Source organism: Mya arenaria, chromosome 9 (genome assembly GCF_026914265.1).
Source record: "Mya arenaria isolate MELC-2E11 chromosome 9, ASM2691426v1".
Classification (NCBI taxonomy): Eukaryota; Metazoa; Mollusca; class Bivalvia; order Myida; family Myidae; genus Mya; species Mya arenaria.
The window spans coordinates 17,484,026-17,503,880 of NC_069130.1; the positions used below are offsets into that span (position 1 = coordinate 17,484,026).

General features: G+C 33.4%; 1 protein-coding gene across 1 annotated transcript in view; it reads right to left on the reverse strand.

Moving 5' to 3' along the window:
• Positions 1 to 3,297, reverse strand: part of LOC128245813 (uncharacterized) — a 28,368-nt gene extending 25,071 nt beyond the window's left edge. Inside the window, exons 1-5 of the mRNA XM_052964038.1 lie at positions 2,678 to 3,297; positions 2,387 to 2,555; positions 1,996 to 2,058; positions 1,453 to 1,515; positions 1,180 to 1,242 (exon numbers count right to left, since the gene is read on the reverse strand). Of these exons, the coding sequence (XP_052819998.1) occupies positions 1,180 to 1,242; positions 1,453 to 1,515; positions 1,996 to 2,058; positions 2,387 to 2,555; positions 2,678 to 3,297 (978 nt within the window). The remainder of the gene's footprint in view (positions 1 to 1,179; positions 1,243 to 1,452; positions 1,516 to 1,995; positions 2,059 to 2,386; positions 2,556 to 2,677) is intronic.
• Between the last annotated feature and the right edge of the window lie 16,558 nt (positions 3,298 to 19,855).

Here is a 19,855-nt window from a genome sequence, read left to right on the forward strand (position 1 = left end):
TTGTTTGTACGTTATGTGTTTCTCGCTTAGTGTATGTAAGGCCTAAGCGTTGTGTATTTCAACAGGGCCCTTGCTAGTACGCTATATGTCGCTCGCTTCGTGCAAAGTAGAGTCAAGGATTGTGCTCCATTTTTGGCTTCTTGGCTTCTTCGATTGATATTCATTACATTCAGGTTTATCGACAAAGAGCAATTTGATCAGGTATTATATATTCGTTATAGTATAACCAAGAATATAAGGGTTTACTTGCAACCAAAATAATTGTTACATAATCTGACCAAACAAATGTTATCAATTTCTAAAAATACAAAAAATTATCAATTTGCTTATTCAATGAATATTCAAAACTTCTGCAATTACCACCTCAAAGTTCTCAAAAAATATTTTGTTGTTCTTTTTTTCATCAAATGGATAACAATTTGTTTAACACGTACGAATTAGAGTTCATAATGTTTGTTTGAATTGCAACATAATTCAGCTAGTATTTATGCTTAAATAAGATCACAAGACATGGAAATGCCGATTTTTAAAGAGGGATTTATTGAAAACTTATTTCGAATTGCACGTGGAAATTTATAGGATATCTCTATTACCAGAAGATGGTTCAACATTCAACGTAACTGAGATAAAGTAATTAGCAAAAAAATAATTGCGGAATGACGCTCATATAACCAGTCCCTTATCGACATGTTTTTCTAAGCTTTTCCGGATTAGTTATATTTATTTTTCACTTTTTGCATATTGAATGCAAGTTTTTCAGATGAAACAATAATTAAAATAATATTTAGTGAATTGAAACCAATTATTACACATATATCGAAGTTTTATTTGCTAGGGGTATTGTGTTTTACTAAAAGAACAATCCATGTAGATGTAAGATACGATTGAAAAAACTTGTTTCTTAAAATATCACCTTTTCAAAACTATCTTGGTTATGTTTAACATGTTGCAATGTATTACATAGTTCATATCTCGTCTGGATACGTGTTCGAATATTCTAACATATGTACTAATTAAAAGTTAGGTTTACTAACATATTCTTTACGATTTAATAGATATTTGAATATGTTCGATTAGGTTAATATATCCCGTTCTACTCAGCGTCAAAAAGCGTCATGAATAATTTCTATTTGTCAAATATCTTATATATAGGAATATAGGTTTCTGTGAAAAGCTTACCTTTTCAGATTCCTCTATTCCTTGTTTCGCTTTCAGTAATTCTTGTTCGAGTATCTGTCTTTTCTGAAATCATGAAAGCGATTTTTTTTGTTAGTTGAGTTGTCAGTACACATAGACTATAGCTTTTATTGCGAATTCATATGATTGAACAAAATATGATTTATCCAATACATTCGTTTCATTGCAAGGACTAATGTGCACGGTTAAATATTCGTGCTTTCCCTGAATAAATCTGTACGCGAAGACTTATAATATTTATATAACTGGTCTCACCTTTTCTGAATTATCTTTGTCTTGTTTCACTTGTTTCAGCTCATCACAAAGTGCATTCCTTGCCTGTAAACATGTGAATAATTATCTAAATTAAATTTAAGTACTAACAACACTTACTATCATCATATTACATACATATCAAGGTAACTACCAGATACTAGTTTCAGCAACCAATTAAGACGATCGACTTTCCCCGTCTTTAATTTTAAAATCCGATTAGGTAGTATTTGAAAAGGTAAACGAATTAATATGATTTAATCATATTTCAGTTAAGCGGCCTAAATGATTTGGACACCAGTATCCGTGTGCTATGCAATAGCCAAAATAAAAAACAAAAAACTTTACACAATTTGACAAATACCAATGTAGATTTAAAACATAGTATATAATGAGACACACTTCGAAATGCGATAGAAAACATGCGTTGATATAATGCCGCCTATCACATGTTAAGAATAAACTAATCATGTATTTAGCTATCTAATGTATTGTGTGTTTAAGAACACATGTTAAAGTACAAAGGTGGGATACAATTTTACAAACCTTTTCTGACTGATCTAAGTCTTGCTTGATTTGACTCAACAGTACAGTGAGCTCCCGCCGAGTCTAAAATCAAACATTCAAATAAAGAACAGTATATGGGCTTTTAAAAATGTTGCACGTTTTAACATTTTTTTTCCAATCGGACAGACTGGGTTGAATTATGATATTGTTTTAAAAAAAATAATGCAGTCCTATAAAGATCAACAATCTAGACTAAATCATAGTTGTAATTAATGAATATATGAAACATTATGTGCATATAACTTAATAATTCAAGAGTAAGAACAACTGCTGTTGATGGTCAACGTGCATTTTGGATGAAAAGCGACATGTGGCCGGTAAGAAATATTACAGTTTGTAGCACTTAAGCAAACGACACCACACTCGATACCTGGTTTATTTTTGTGGTTGATGCGCCAACATCATTGGCATTGCCATCGTCGCTCCCAGTAACTTCTTCTTGATGTTCACAAACCTCCTCCAAATCTTCAAACACGCATTTTAGTATGACCTTGTTTTCTTTGAAGTCAAACCCTTTGAAAGTATGTTTTGTTTGAATTCTTTAAGGTGGAATCTGGCATCCGAAACCTCTTTCTCAAAATGTCTGTTCATTAGATACAGGTGTCCAGCCATATTTTTGTCAACAAAACTATCAATTTTACTTTCTAAATCGCGACACCACTTGGTTTTCTCATCACACAGTTTAGTAATATGGGAATGAATGGTCAAGTTTTCGTTATGTTTCTTCGTTATTCCGTCTCTAATGCCACTTGTCAATTCATGTACACGTTGTTTAATTTTATTTTCAAATCCCATACATTCTTGCACACATTTATCAGCGTTTTTCTTGTAATTCTCCTTACTGTGTTCTGCTTCATTTTTCAAAAGCAGAATCTCATCTTTTATTTCCATCAATAATGACTTCATTGTGTTGACTCTCTCGCAGTCAATGTTAACTACTTCATTCAACAAGTCAACGACTTCTTCTCCGCAAGGACGATGTCCCGAATGAACACATCGGCCACACATCGTGGAATCATGAATTTTACAAAGAAATATCGCCTTTTCATTCGGATGCTGCTCACATCTTTCTTCTGTGATGTCCCGCAATATGACATTTGGATTGTCTGTACCATCCTCATGCATTTTAACAGCCTCGTGCATAATGACAGTATGCGTTTGAAAAACATTTACTGACTTGTGAATATCTACACAAGCTTCACCAACGTATCCGCAACTTTTGCAATTTCCAACTGCATTTTCATTACCGCACATTTCACACTGAATCTGCTTTGATGCCATGTCATATGATTATGAAGGTTCAATATATAATGAGTTAAACCAAAACGTTCTTTAATGCAAAGGTTTGATTTGAGTTATTGTTATTGGTCGATCTATTGTTTCATAGTCATCACAATATCGTCATTTAAGTACATGTATCACTGAAAATAAGAATATTGAAATGATACTCAAGATCAATACAAATTATTTCAAAGAGTTTGCTACAAAGCTGACTGAAAGCTACGTTATCTGTGAACACAATTATTACTAAAAGATATGATGAAATAGCGAAAAAAATTGTATCGATGTGTACAATGCATTCAAACTAACTAACTGAAGTATCACATAGTTTACTTTTATTTATTTTCGCAGTTGTTTCGTATTATTTCATTAAAAAAAGATTACTAGGTATGTATACCTAGTAGAATTAATTATCATGCGTGATTTTCTAGTCGATGAAATCACGTGATATAGGTATATAGCTTAAATATTCAAACGTTTTTTGTATGCCTACGTAGCACAGGGGATACTTCACTAGACTGCAATTTTGGTGACACCGGCTCGAACCCGGTCTCCTTCATGTTTTTTTTTTTATTTACATTTTGGTATTTCTTTAACAATTATGATATCAAAGAGTAAAAACATTTTATTAATTTATTGTCGTGAGATTCGTTACAAAAAAACTTTTTTGGTGTCAATCTGGTGTATAGGCCCTTAAAGACCTTAACGCCGTGCCAATCTGGTGTATAGTCCCTTTAAGACTTTAACGCCGTGCCAATCACTTTATCCATCGCAAATCATATATATGCGTGCCTGCCTTTCAAATATTGCGCTGTGTAACGAACGAATAATGTTTTTGTTATTTTGTTACTCAACAGCAGAGGATACAATCCTGTATCTGGAAACGATACATATAATGCAATTTTTCTGTTTTTTGCTCACAGAGACAGAAGCTTTTTGTTCCCAACAAATTATTTATTCTTGGTTGTTTTTCATTTTAGTCAAAATAAGAAATACACAATATTTACTCTCCGTACAGTGGTCATTTCATTCACAAGTATAGTCAACAGTCATATACATACAACGATTTGCTTAAGTACTGACGAATTTTTATCCATCGCAAATCATATATATGCGTGCCTGCCTTTCAAATATTGCGCTGTGTAACGAACGAATAATGTTTTTGTTATTTTCATGTATAACTTCACCCATGGTTTTGATATTTGAATTATACGTATAAAAATGGCATGATTGAAGAATGCCATTTACAGTTTGATTATACTTTTGATCGATAAGTACAGCTATGATTTCAACTTTTTCTTGTCCCTTACATATATCTCATTAACCAAACACGCATCCTACTTATAGCAAGCTGATTTATGTCAACGTCCCTAACATATATCGCATAAACCAAACAAACATCCTACTTATAGCACGCTGATTGTATATCAACGTCCCTAACATGTATCGTATAAACCAAACACGCATCCTACTTATAGCAAGCTGATTGTATGTCAACGTCCCTAACATGTATCGCATAAACCAAACACGCATCCTACTTATAGCAAGCTGATTGTATGTCAACGTCCCTAACATTTATCGCATAAAGCAAACACGCATCCTACTTATAGCACGCTGATTGTATGTCAACGTCCCTTACATGTATCGCATAAAGCAAACACGCATCCTACTTATAGCAAGCTGATTGTATGTCAACGTCCCTAACATGTATCGCATAAACCAAACACGCATCCTATTTATAGCAAGCTGATTGTATGTCAACGTCACTAACATGTATCGCATAAACCAAACACGCATCCTACTTATAGCAAGCTGATTGTATGTCAACGTCACTAACATGTATCGCATAAACCAAACACGCATCCTACTTATAGCAAGCTGATTGTATGTCAACGTCCCTAACATGTATCGCATAAAGCAAACACGCATCCTACTTATAGCAAGGTTATTGTATATCAACGTCCCTAACATGTATCGCATAAACCAAACACGCATCCTACTTATAGCAAGGTTATTGTATGTCAACGTCCCTAACTTGTATCGCATAAAGCAAACACGCATCCTACTTATAGCAAGGTTATTGTATGTCAACGTCCCTAACTTGTATCGCATAAAGCAAACACGCATCCAACTTATAGCAAGGTTATTGTATGTCAACGTCCCTAACATGTATCGCATAAAGCAAACACGCATCCTACTTATAGCAAGGTTATTGTATGTCAACGTCCCTAACTTGTATCGCATAAAGCAAACACGCATCCTACTTATAGCAAGGTTATTGTATGTCAACGTCCCTAACTTGTATCGCATAAAGCAAACACGCATCCTACTTATAGCAAGCTGATTGTATGTCAACGTCACTAACATGTATCGCATAAACCAAACACGCATCCTACTTATAGCAAGCTGATTGAATGCCAACGTCCCTTACAAATATTATATGTACGGTAAACATAGTATCTACTGCAAGCCGATTGTATGTTAATGCCTTGAGATCAAGGGACGGATAATCGATAACAGTATACAAAATCAACAAAGCAGCAACAGTAAACATACCTATACTGATATGTCTTAGCTCGAAAACGGCATTACCAATCGCGTTCTGGACCGACTGAAAACGCATCGTGCATGTAATTTCAATATGGCTGTCAAACATTCTATTAAAGAACATATCAAAAACGTTCAGTGTGGACTTCAAAATCATGAATAAGATTACAAAAAACGAAGTCAACCAACCCGCATTGTATTTGGAAGCAAATGACTTCATTGTTCAATTTAAATCTCCTATATGTTCTGATACGCTTAAACACTTATTTGTCATCATTTAAAAACATATTATCCAAATATTGAACACACTCACAAAAGACCTCTGTTTAGAAACCTATTTAAAATATTGATAAGGGATAAACAAAAGCAGGTATATCAATGTAAACAACCGACGTAAGTTAGTGCGTGAGCAGTCAACAGTTTAGTTAGACGACGATATTCACTGTGAACATGTAATTGAAGGACTATTTTAAGACATATATATCAACCACTTCCGATAGAAAATAGCTTTAATTAAGGGAATATCATAGATGTGTGATATGGATTCTTTATTGATTTCATTAAGGTACACACCCAGAACTGTAATCAAGATTGTTGGTTTTCGATATAGATAGTGAAATGCATAAATTAAAACTTGTTTATTTGTTTAATTAAAGGATTCCTGTTTTGATACTTCTAAGCACAATCTCGCTTTTTGAGAACACGGATGAAGAAAAAAACAAGAAAAAGCAAAAAGCCTCAGATGCAACAAGTAGATCGAATATTGATGAATATGTGTCTGTTGGTTATAATAATGAAGTTATTGAGGGCATTAACTCGAAAATAATCGGAAGATGAAACCCAGGACATCGAGCGCCATTTAAAATAGCCCGAATAATTAAATCACGGTTTATTCTTGGTAGCATAACTCATATAACTGTCGGGACAAAGTGCTTTTGACGGCAAACATAGATGTTGCATACTAACTTTAAAGACAATGGACCGTACATTTTGTTTGCAATGATTTACAATTATTTGCAATTGTTGTGAAAATAAAATGAAACAATAAAAACAACATTATAAACACCACGATTTTTTATGTATTATCTGTTGATTTTCGCTTTCACATTTGTTTTTTGCTTTGACGAAACATCGCGTTATAACACCAATGGATGTGAAGTATCTGATTACAAGTGTCCGATGAAGGACTACTCAACAGCAGAGGATACAATCCTGTATCTGGAAACGATACATATAATGCAATTGTTCTGTTTTTTGCTCACAGAGACAGAAGCTTTTTGTTCCCAACAAATTATTTATTCTTGGTTGTTTTTCATTTTAGTCAAAATAAGAAATACACAATATTTACTCTCCGTACAATGGTCATTTCATTCACAAGTATAGTCAACAGTCATATACATACAACGATTTGCTTAAGTACTGCCGAATCTATAGCAGAATTTCATGAACAAACGTTCAAGCAAGACCAGTTAAAATAATTAAGAGTTTTATACATTTCAGACAGCATGAACGACAGTTATGCAGTAAGTACAACATTATTCGAACAGCTCCCCGCAAAGGGAGGTGACCAGTGGTCATACGTTAGCAAAAGTGGTGTCTGCTTCGAGTTTATCTTGATGTAAATATTTATTAAAACGCGTTTTCGTAATATAAAATTCCATTGCTTTAAAGTTAGGTTTTCTAGTAATAGCTTCAATTCTATATGTTTGTTTTAATAATACAATGTTGATGAGTTATTGACGAATTTATTGTCGCGAAAACACTGTTATCGCGATATCGAAAGTAGAAATCATTTACAGCAAAAAGCCAAGAATATAAAAAACGGAAATCGAAAGTCCACATCAAAAAGGTCTCTTTTTAAAGTTATTCTTTATTTAACACATTTAACGTTTTTTTTATGGGCCAAGTTTATTGGTATTCCTTTATTTAAAATACCATGAAAAGTACAGGGCGAATTGTTAATTTTCTAACTTCTTATAACATTTTGCACCCTCAATTTACTCTCACTAGACACTTAGTACTTGTGAATTTGACACAGAAAGCGGACTCGAGAGTGTTTGAAATAAATTGTTATCTTTCTGAACAACCGAGCTTATAATGGTAAAATTACCTGAATTATATTCAGAAGCAAATAACTTCCTTGTTGAAAAATCTACTTTCTCTTTTGGAAGCTTAAAACACTTATATTTCATCCTTTAAAGCACCTCTATCTAAACACTGAACACACCCAAACATATTCTCCTTTTTTAACCTATCGAAAAAAATAATTACGTTAAAAACACAATAGCAATTAAAAAATACTTCACCGAACCCAATACTTCTGCATCGATCTTATTATAGATATAAAATCCTTTTACTAAAATCCCAACGTTTTCACAAGTCATTTAGTTGTCACAGCTAGTGATATATATTTGTTTGAATTTTAAATGTTAACACATTATTTGTCATCAATAAAAAAGAGTGGATTTCAAAATTTTAATAACCCTTTAATCTCTGAAGACCGGGGAACACCAACCTGCTTTATATTCAGAAGTAAATTACTTCCTTGTTAAAGTCAGACCTTTTTGATAAAATGATACACTTAAATCACTTACTTGATATCGTTTAAACACACATGTATCCAAACATTGCACAGATCCTTAAACATTATCTTTTTAAAACCTATTGACAATTATTCTTTTGGTTTAACACATCAATATAAACAACTAAGGTCAATTGCTGAGGGAGCAGTCAACAGTTTTAGTAAGAGAGAATAATCAGTGTTTACTTGACGTTAAAGGAATGCTTTTAAATATTTTACAAAGGCTTTGGATAGTAAACTGCATTTGTATTGTTAGTGAGTTCAACGTATGTTTTGATTATATAGATCATATAAAGCATGAACTAAAGATGTACTATTTGTTTATATTGAAGGATTTCTGTTTCGATACTTCTAAGCACAATTTCACTTTGTGAGAACACCTCTGAAGGGAAACAGAATGAACAAGAAATAGCAAATGCCTCCGATGAAAGAAAGTAGTATACAATTTTAATTAATATGTGTCTGGCGGATATAACTAAAATGCCTCCGATGAAAGAAAGTATTATATAATTTTAATTAATATGTGTCTGGCGGATATAACTAAAATGCTGTTCTTGATGACAATAAATCGAAACACTGAAATTAAAATTTAAAGACCGAGTTAAAATAACTGAATCACGATTTCATTCTTGGTAACATTACTCATTTAACTGTCGGGACACAGTGCTTTTGACGGCCAATGTGATGCTACATTATAACGTAGTCAATGGGCCCCTCATTTGATCCATTTAGAACGTAATACACACATATAATGTTTATAAATCTTTTTACCGATTCTCGCTTTCACGTTCGATGTTTTCGGTGGTCGAAACATAAATGAATCTGAAGTAACTGATCACAAGTGTCCAAGGAAAGACAACTCAACATCAGTGGATAGATCCTGTATCTGGCATGGATACGAAATCATAATGCAATTCGCCTGTTTCTTGCGTGCAGGGAAGCAGTTTATCCCAAACGAAGGATTTATTATTATGTTTTTTCTTCTAGGTTGGCCATAATAAATGTAGAAGAATTCCTCTGAGAACGATGCCTATTACATTATCACAAGTTATGGTCAAACAGTCATATGCATGAAACGATGTTCAAACGTCTTTAAATATAGACAGTCATGAAACTCGCACACGTAAAAAGTCTTACAAGTTTACATTTTGTTAGTACGACAAGTTTAAATAATCACGAGTTTTATACTTATCATACAGCAAAAAAGCCGGTTATATGCTACTACAATATTGATCGAACAGCTCCCAGCAAAGGGAAGTAACAATTGCTCATACGTAAACACAAGTGTTGACTTCTTCTAGTCTATCATGCTGTAAATATTGTCTTGTTTTTCGTAATATTTTTAGAGATTGATAGTTTGGTATTGCTAGTTGTAGTTTGCGTTATACATTTTTGTTTGAGTAACACAAATGTGATGAATTGTTGACGATCAAGTTCATAGAACTGAGGGTTTAAGAACAACACGCAAGAAAAGTTTATCAAACTGAGGTTCAAGAACAACACACAAGAGAGTTTCGAGGGGGTGAATGCGAAAAGGTTCTAAGTGACATAAAATAAAGAAGCAGATAGAACCTTTACGATTTCACCCCTCGTTTTGAAAGAAGGGAAGCTTGAAAATGACAAGCAATGATGTTCCATATTACTTATGTTTTAGAAGGTTACGATGATGAGTTTAATAGGTCTGTGATTGAAAGGGAAACGTCATAATAAAAATTATAACTGAAATTTCAAAACTTTACGTATGGAAATTTTAAAGAACATGTGGTTTAGAACCTGATGTAGCAATATAGCTTTGATTTGCATAAATAAGCATCACAGAAAGGAGGCTTCATAATGTAAAGCAGGAAAGTTATAGATAAAGACCCCTAGAACTGAAACTTAAGAACCGTACACAAGATATTGTCATCAAAGTGTAGCTTTTAAACGTCAAGCGTGACCGACCGTTGCATATGACCGAGGCTTTAGAACGTTACAATATAGATGTTTGTAGAAACTTTGCGAACTGTTTTATAAAACCGAGGCTTTATATTGTTACGCAATACAGTTTTATATAACTGTGCTTTAGAACACCACGTGAGACAATTGCATTGAAGTATGGGTTTAGAAAATAACAAACAACATCAAACTACGGAGTTTAAGTTCTTCCTGTACAATTTGAACATCTGAATCTATATTGTGAAAAGGTACATCATTTTTACTTTTTATATAAATGATATTGAAACCCATTTAAACTAATGTGATCAAGGTCTACATTGTAAAAATAAATCGCCTCATTAATAAAGAACGCCTCTGCGCTCCAGCTGACTTTATGCTGTAGGATCATATGGTTGCGTGATCTGCCTATGGAGTTAACATTCTATCTTGACTGTATTTTGAAATATGTTTGTCATCTTTATATGAGGAATACCACCACCAGTATGCAAGTTACGTGATAAAAACTATAATACACGTTATTTACATGAACTTTTATTTCTTTAAGTACGAACTTTAATGCGCATTAAATTCATTCTAAAAACAATTCAAAGGCCAGTAGCATTACTTTTATACATGATGCTGTTTAAAGGCAATGAATTGTAAATGCATTAATTGATTTTGTTATTTGAAATAAAACCTTAACAGTGACACAGAAGTCATATAATATGAGTAAAATATATATTATCCTTGCAACGATATATTTGTCTGACTTGATGCGTTTTCGTATAAACTGGTTTAACTTTTTTTACTGAAGTGCTTTGCGTTTCAACATATCAAGTTCTTTTCAAAATATCCGGAATGTAATACATAACGAAATAGCATAAATAAAGTTTAAATGCAAATAAACATGGTGTTTCAGTAAATTCTTTATTGTATTTGTTCTTATGGGTGATATAAAATCTAATAGTACGTATCAAACGTACATTGAGTGTGGAATTTAATCTTGTAACTAGTACAATTGGCCTATGATGTTAATACGCCTGTTATTGCACGTCCCTTATGTCATCAACAGTCATTGTCGTAAGATAACAATTGTTTTGTTCTAGATTCCTTTTCTATCAAATGTACCGAAGAGTCTTTCAAGAGAAATACATCACCAAATATAGAGTTATATCGGACACCTCTTACGAAGTTGGACATGCTGCAACGACTGGACTCGTTTGTATGCAGGTGACATATTGTTCACTTCATATTGTTAGTTTTACTTAAGCTTTTAATGTTTTATAGTTGATTTTGGCTTCGATGTGGGTTATATCTTTTATACGTTTGGAATGTTCTATTACTGTTGATAGGTGTGAGGTTATGCCTACCAACTACCATTGAACTCGTGTACCAGTAAGCTGTTATTGACCATTCCATATCCTATCATTTATTGATTAGACTATTTTAATGCATGTATATTCTGGTTGTGGTGTTTGCTGGTTTTTGTATCTCGTTTAATGACTTTGAGCACTTAGCGTGTTGCTCTAAAATGGTTCAAATTTTGAATGTTTGAATACTGAGCTTGACCCTTCGTTTTCATTGTATTACTAAACAAGTGTTTGAGGTACAAATTTTGATAAATGGACAAGTCAGTGGCCATACCTTGATCGTCTTAGATGACAAGTTCCATCTTAAAATCTACATTTTTCATTGCAAAAAGCTTTTCTTTTTATCACGATCTCAGTTACATTGAAGTCGTGTACCAGTAAACTTTCACTGACCGTTCCATATCCTTTCATGTATTGATTAAGCTATATTGATGCATGTATGCTCTTGTTGTGGTGTTTGCATGCTTTTTTATCTCGTTCAATGACTTCGATCACCTCTTGGGTGCCCCTTTACGGAGTCAATGTTTGAATGTTTGACTACTAGGCTTGACCCTTCAGTTTACACTGTATTACTGGACAAGAGTTTGAGGTACATATATATATAAATTAACAAGTAAGTGATCATGACGGGGGTTTTTCATAGGTGACTTGCAATCATAAAACTAAATTGTTTATATTCCACAAATTGTGTAAGTAATTAAAAGAAGTATTTCTAAAGCAAATTATAGGGCTATCATTCTAGAATATCAAACAACCTTGCTCTGGTAACTGAAACTAATGGATCGATTGACCAATACCATATGTTATAATAGCATCGCTGTATCAAGTTAACTCTCGAATCAGATATTACTATTTTTGTCAAAATGATCAAAATGTCTAAAAATGTCACTACCCAAGTGATATATGCAATCTACTTGTTGATCGCTTTCGTCCGATATATTTGGCTATATACCGAGTTTGATAATAATAAGAAAAAAAAACGATTTAGAATATATCTCCTGAACAAATCCCATGTCATCGGAGTATCAACATCTAAATATACCACACAACTTAAAGCCAATCATAAAGAACAGCAAAACTGATTTACAAGAAGAAACATTTTTTTGAAAACGTAACTTTTATCAAGCGTAAACTATTTTACGACAGTTATAAGAACTTGACATTGAAAGCACTATTTGAAAATGTATAAGAAAAGGTTTAGCAAGACATTTTGATACGATGTAAAAAACTTATAAATGACCTGAGCGATCTATCTTGGTATATACTCGATTTAAATATCAAACCCGTAAATATAGAACAGTATTATATTATAAGAAACGGTCATGTAACATTTAAAATACGTTAAATGTTTCATACATGGAAATTGATGTTAAACCTTATTTAATTGGAAGTAGCTACTTATCTTAAAGGTTGCCAAACAAATTATTATTCAAGTCATTACCTCATTAATATGCATGAACTATAAATGAATACTTTAATTAACAGAACTGTCTCTAATAATTCAACTTTAAAGAATTCAATACCATATTAATCGAGTTGCACTCAAAGACTTGAATCAATAATTTTATTCGTATATATCAAATGTCAATATCAAATATTTAAACATGGTTTATTACTCTGGTCGGGGAATAACCATTTGCTAAAACATTAAAACAATCGTCGTAATAAAACTACAATTATACCCCATTACACTGGTTATATATTTAGTAAAGATGTTATCATATGATTAATATTGTTTCGTATTAAATGCTGCTTTAGGAATATACATTAACTCATAAGCATACACACTTGTCCATCGTTCTAATTTGAAATCAGCATTTATTCATTTTTTACCTTATCGTACGAATATTAATTTTCTTGATAAATCGTGTTACCTATTAAGGTATAATCATTTTACACAATAATGTAGCGCCATGCCGCCAATGTGCTGGAAAAGGGAAGCTTTAAAAAGATGAATGGAATTTTCTTCGTTGCACTATCAAAATATATTACTTACTTTCCTAAATACTTTGTAACTGATGACAGGAACATAACGATAGTGTAAATAGGAAATATGGAATCTAGCTCGTTGCATTCACTAAGAACATGGTTACCACCAATATACGTTATTGAACTATGTCCAAACACAGCGATTTACTAGTGTATACAGTGTTGTACCTGCTAACGCTATTTATATACCGTCTCAATCAAACTGAGTCTGCTTTGTTCATCATAACCTGTTGTAAGTTGTGATTGTGGAAGTATCAATCGACTAAAAAACTGCATTCATTTTAACTTATAATGATTACCATGTCATACCAACTTAAGAAAAGATGACGGCAATACAACACATATCAATATTTTTGACAAAGAATAAATTTGGACACTGTTGATGTCAGCGTAATTTAGGTGGACACGATGCGTGTGTATATATGTACTACATAATAGGAAAGTAGTTGAATGCATGACAAATATTTGTGTAACGATAATTATGAAAGCATAACAATTATTCACAAATAAATTATTTGAATACGTTAAACACGCGCTTGCTGTAAGAAAAACTCGTTGCTTTAAATGGAATTTATCTATGAAAAATGTAATAAAAATACGTCAATAAACTGCTGTTTCCTTAAATCACAACAGGATCTTATCAATTATGTGTTGTTACCAGAGCAACCAAATTGAAATACCGTGACAGAACGGTGAGAAAATTCCGGATACATTTATAGCACATACTGGGATACACACGTTCCTTGAAAAGAGCGATTATTGAATATTTAAATATCAAATTGAAGGTGTGATCGATGATTATTGGCAACGGTAAAAATATTGAATCATTCAGTCATTGCTTCAGAGTAAAATAAGAAAACAATGTGTAGACAAACATTCCATAAGGAGTTTACACAATTCAAAATGGATAAATGTTTTTCGGAAACCTTCCCCGAATGCCATGCGAGATATTAGCTGTGGAAAACTGTACCGGTTTTACTTTTTATCACTGGAACTTGTGAAAATATCGTCAACATTATGGTTCTGAAACGGCCCACAATAAGTAAGTTTTCGACGAGCATCTATTGAATCGGTCTTTCGTTTCTGACCTAACTTTGTTATGGTCGTCTGTTTTCACAAACATGATTGACTACACAACTACAATCCGAGTGAAAAACCTACATACGGTGATTTGTAAGACAGTGCAATGGATAACCTATGTGGCTGCATGCTATTCCGTTTGGTTACTGGTCTTGTCAACGACGGAAATACTTTTAATGATAAGATGCCCAGTTTGGGCAAAAATAAAACTCACACAAAAGAATGCCGTGATTGCATCGATAATTTTGCTGGTGTTATGCTTCTTGTTCCATGCATGGTACACTGTTGGCTATGAACTAAAGACTACAGTTGTAGAAAAAATCACTGTCATGAACTGTTCTTTCGCCTCTAAGGGATTTGAAAAAAAATAATTGTACAACGGAGAGCACTGATACTGAAGGTTCTTACCGTTATCCCAATATTGTTAATAATTTCCGGAAATGTAACTATTATTGTTTCATTATTTGTTCAAAGAAGGAAATTACGTCGGACGTATCCCCAGAATGCCGCCTCAATACCGAATGAGAATGAACAATCATCACGACGTAGGATGAAATCCTTGACTAAGTTACTTCTCTTCCTAACATATTTTTCGTATTAACTACCCTACCATTCACTGTATACGGTGTGCTAAGAAATCGCTTGGATACGTCATCACCAAGAGCAATTGCAAGTAAGGACCTATGGATTTCGGTGTTAGTTAGGCAGCACGATCGCTGAACACGTTGCCATCAAACACAGCGCTGTTCACGTCAACAACATGAGGCATTGTTCTGAATGCTTTACAACTTATCTGGCCGTTATGAGTTACTCGGACCAATTATAATGCATTGAACCGGCGCCAAAACGGCATTCCGTGATAGGAAGGCGCTAGCGAATGCGCAATGTCCATGTCACTAGTATCTTAACTCTTACTTTGATATTCATGTATATGTCTTGCATGACCAACCTTTTTTTGCATTTTATAACACCTTGTAACAAGTATGATTGGTTGAATATAATTGTTGGTTACTTTTTGGTGTGCTTAGTTTAATTACGACATTTTAATTAAACTGCGTTACTACATTAAGACTTGTGCATAGCATTGCAATTATGTAAACTATTTTTGAAAGAAATGTTCATAATATGTACATCATATAAGTTATAGCTATAGTCCGAAACCCTGTAAAGAAATAAACAGTCTTGTAATCTCAATAATTTAAATCGTGCACTTTTTACTTTCAAGCAAAAACATCAAATGTCTTTGAATCATGTTGTTTGTATAGCTCTAAATACGTATCATAGGTATTCAGTTATACTAATTTTATTAATGTCTTATACTATAAAGTAATTAGTTATTAATTGATATTGAATTACTGAAATGCTAAAACGTTGACTATGAATGTATTGAAAAAATTTGAACCTATTTGGTACTATTTTTGGCACACTTAAATACTGCGTGAGTAGTGTCTTGATCTCAATACCAAAATTAATTGTTGCCCCCCTTTTTGTTCATTTAACGGTTATTTATAACAAAATTATTAGAATACAAGGTAAGTGGCTTGGATGAAGGAATTCTATCTGGCTCTTATATGGAACTTGATGATAAATTTCCTCTCATTGCCTGATAAACCTTCTCCATCAACGGTACAAACCTAATATTTGGCATTTACACGGCACTCATAATCATTTTTGCATTTTTTGGTGTGCTGTAATATTTATTTCTGTCATTATTGTTTTGGGTTTTACTTTCGATTTATACATTTATCGAGTGTGTGTGTGTGTGTGTGTGTGTGTGTGTGTGTGCGTTTGCGCTTATATCCTTTGGAGGTTAATCATATGAGTACACAGCAACCTTCCGAGGCACAATTTACTTCCGAGGTTAATTGTCCCGTTACCTCGGAAGTTTAAACCTCTGAACAGCGTTATAATGTTCACCAGACTCTCCTGGTTAAATATGAAGATTACCTCTAAATAACGTTGTATAGTTTGTCGTGTGTTTGAGTGTGCTTGCACACATTGACATACGAAAACAGGGCGTGGAAAAAGTTTAAAGTCGGGCATGCGCATTGGCTCTCCGTTTCGCTGCGCATGCCTAGTCCGCCCCCGCGGGCACCTGTTAAATTCGCGCATTGGGCATGCGCACTACCATCGACACCTCACGTGGTGTGGGAACAACATGGCGGCTTGCCGAGGTAAGTTGTGTATTATCGATTCTAATGATGGCGGACAGTTTTTCTGCTGTAGGATTTTTGCAAATTGGTTGGATTTTGAAGTGTGTACATATCAATTCTATTGTAATACCTTTTTATGGAAAGTAATGGATGTCGGAGAACACTTCAACATCGTTCTGTACCATTGTTTTAAGACTGTTTCGTACCACAGCACATGGCATTAGTCATTTTAGAATGACTACACATGGCACATACCTGTACTGTATAATGATATATCATATACTGGGTGAGTACCTAAATCGGAACACTTTTGGCAATATTTGTGAAATATTTTTAGTTAGACTTGCACTACAAGTTCGTGTACAACTACAAGTACAAAAACTTTCATCAGCATACTAGGATTCAAGACCAATTGAATTGGTTGATATAAATGGCATTTTTCAAGATACTACCAATCTGCATGAAAAGTACTTTATTAACCGCACAATCAAGGACTGCCATTTTCGTCCTCGGAGTACCTAAATATGGAACAGTTTTAATTTGTTATTCATTTTCATTTATTCTTTTAAAATTATTGCTCATTATTTTGTTTAAGTAAATTAATAATTTATGTTATTTACAGCTTGTCTTTTTTTGTCATTTTTGTCAGTAAAATTTGATGATTTCAGTAAAATACAGGCTGTACCAGTATGCTGTGATTATGGCAAGCATAAAGTCTTTCCCCCGCGTGCCATGTATTGACATTTGAACATGAAAAACTTTAAATGATCGCAGTTTTTGAAATACTGACCGGATAAATGTGTCCTTTGGAACATGTATCTGAAGCAAGCGTCTTTATTGATTAAAATCGTAAATAACCTGATCCCGATCGGAAAAACACTTTTATAATGGGTGTTCCATATTTAGGTACTGTTTCGATTTAGGTACTCGCCCAGTATATACACTTTATGGTAAGGTTTTTAACGGTGTTTAGTACGTGCTTATGTGGTGGTTAAAGGAGATAATAGTGTGTGAAAACTGGCTCTCTCAATATCGAAAACATGCAACAGATGCGAGGTGCCTGATCATGCAGTTAGAACTCAAGAACTGACATTTTGTGGTTTACCAGTATGCAAGAATTAGCAGTCGTGAAAATTATACTTTTGAATTCTTATAGTTTTGCTTGGCATCAATTTTTTTTAACAAGCACTGCTATTTAAAATTCAGAATTTGAGCAAGCCCGAAAGACATTTTACCAGTGCAGGGCTTCAGGGCTTGTGCTTATATTGACCACTATAATTATACATTGACAGATATATTTTACGATTTTTGATATGGCAAATCATTCACGTACAATTTATTTTGTATCGAATGTGGGTAGTTATTCCGATTGCATCTATAAAATATCTTAAAAACAAGAAATATTACCAGATAATGTTACTAAAATAATAGTTCCGTACACAAAAAAAAAACAAATATCCAACAAATTATTATGAGTTTGATGCATGTTTCTTCATTTCATACTGTCAAAACATAACAATATACAATACATGAATGACACCTGCAAGGCTGCGGTTCACAGTTTAACAACAATTGGAACACTTCAGCCATGGCCGAGTTGTAACGATTGTATATAAGAGGTCTTTCTCGAAGCTTGCCGAAGATGGTCAAGTTTTAAGCTTGGTACAATTGTTGTCTGTGTCGGTCAAGTTTCGTTTTGTTGGAAAGGTAAATGCTTTGTTTTAATGCATCTAATGCTTGTTTTGTGCAAAATATCTTTGCACTTGCACAGTAAAATATGAATATAAACCTTTATTATCTATTTCAAACCTAAAATGCTTCTCTAAATACAATTTCAATATTTTTCAAAACCCCCCTGTTTTTGCAAAAACCCGTATACAAGTTATGGATCGGAAGAATCCCATATAACATGTCTATTATTTTAGACTAGGCAAGAATCTGCATGTGCAGCCACAATCGATGCAGTATGATTTGTATATATATACATTGACAACACAAACATCAACAGAATAAATGCCCCAGATTTGAGTAAAACAAAAATTAATATCAATTTATTTCCTAAATCATGGTCTTAAATGTGCGGCAACATGTGCATGTTGTTTAAGTCAGAAGTCATTTTTACAGTCATTGTTGGAGTACGATTTATTAAAGTTCTATTGCATAACTGATCTGATTAAATTTATTGCCTTTCCTTTTAAAAAGGATGAATTCAGGTGTGAAATATAGAATATAAGTATATTATTGCATAATACTAATACAGTTAAATGGAAACTATAAGCTTTCACCGATCTTTATCGTAATGTGAAAGAAAAAGTAAGATGTTAAAAGGCTGCCAAACCATGTTTTCAAATTTGTCTTTCTGTTAATCTTTGAAATTTAAATGGCTGTAACACAATTGTTTATTTTCAAAAAAAAAAACGATCCTATTATTGATTGTAAAAAGACCCATCCATTTCAGAAGATGTCGAAATATCGGAAGAATGAGAGCATGTGTTTCTTTTTCATATTTTCCACAGCAGTGGTCGAAATTAGCACAAGCCCGCAAGCCCTGCACTGGTAAAATGTCTTCCAGGCTTGCTCAAATTCTGAATTTTATATAGCAGGGCTTGTTCAAAAACATGATTCCATGCAATAGTATAAGAATTCCGGCTTGTTCATCCGAAAGTCTAATTTAAATGACTGCCACAGTAATAGCAGATCGAGATAGGACTCAGTACACATCCATGTACTCCTCATTTCTTTTGGAACTTTCAGGCCTTATGATATATGGATTTTGTCCAAGTGGCCTTTGGTTAAAAATGCTATTTCACAGACTGACTTCAGAAAACCTTCATTAGTAACTTTTGCCCGTTTTTTTTAAATGCATGCTGTTTTGACAACATCTAGTTAATATGTTTATGGGAAAAGTAGATTCACGAAATTAT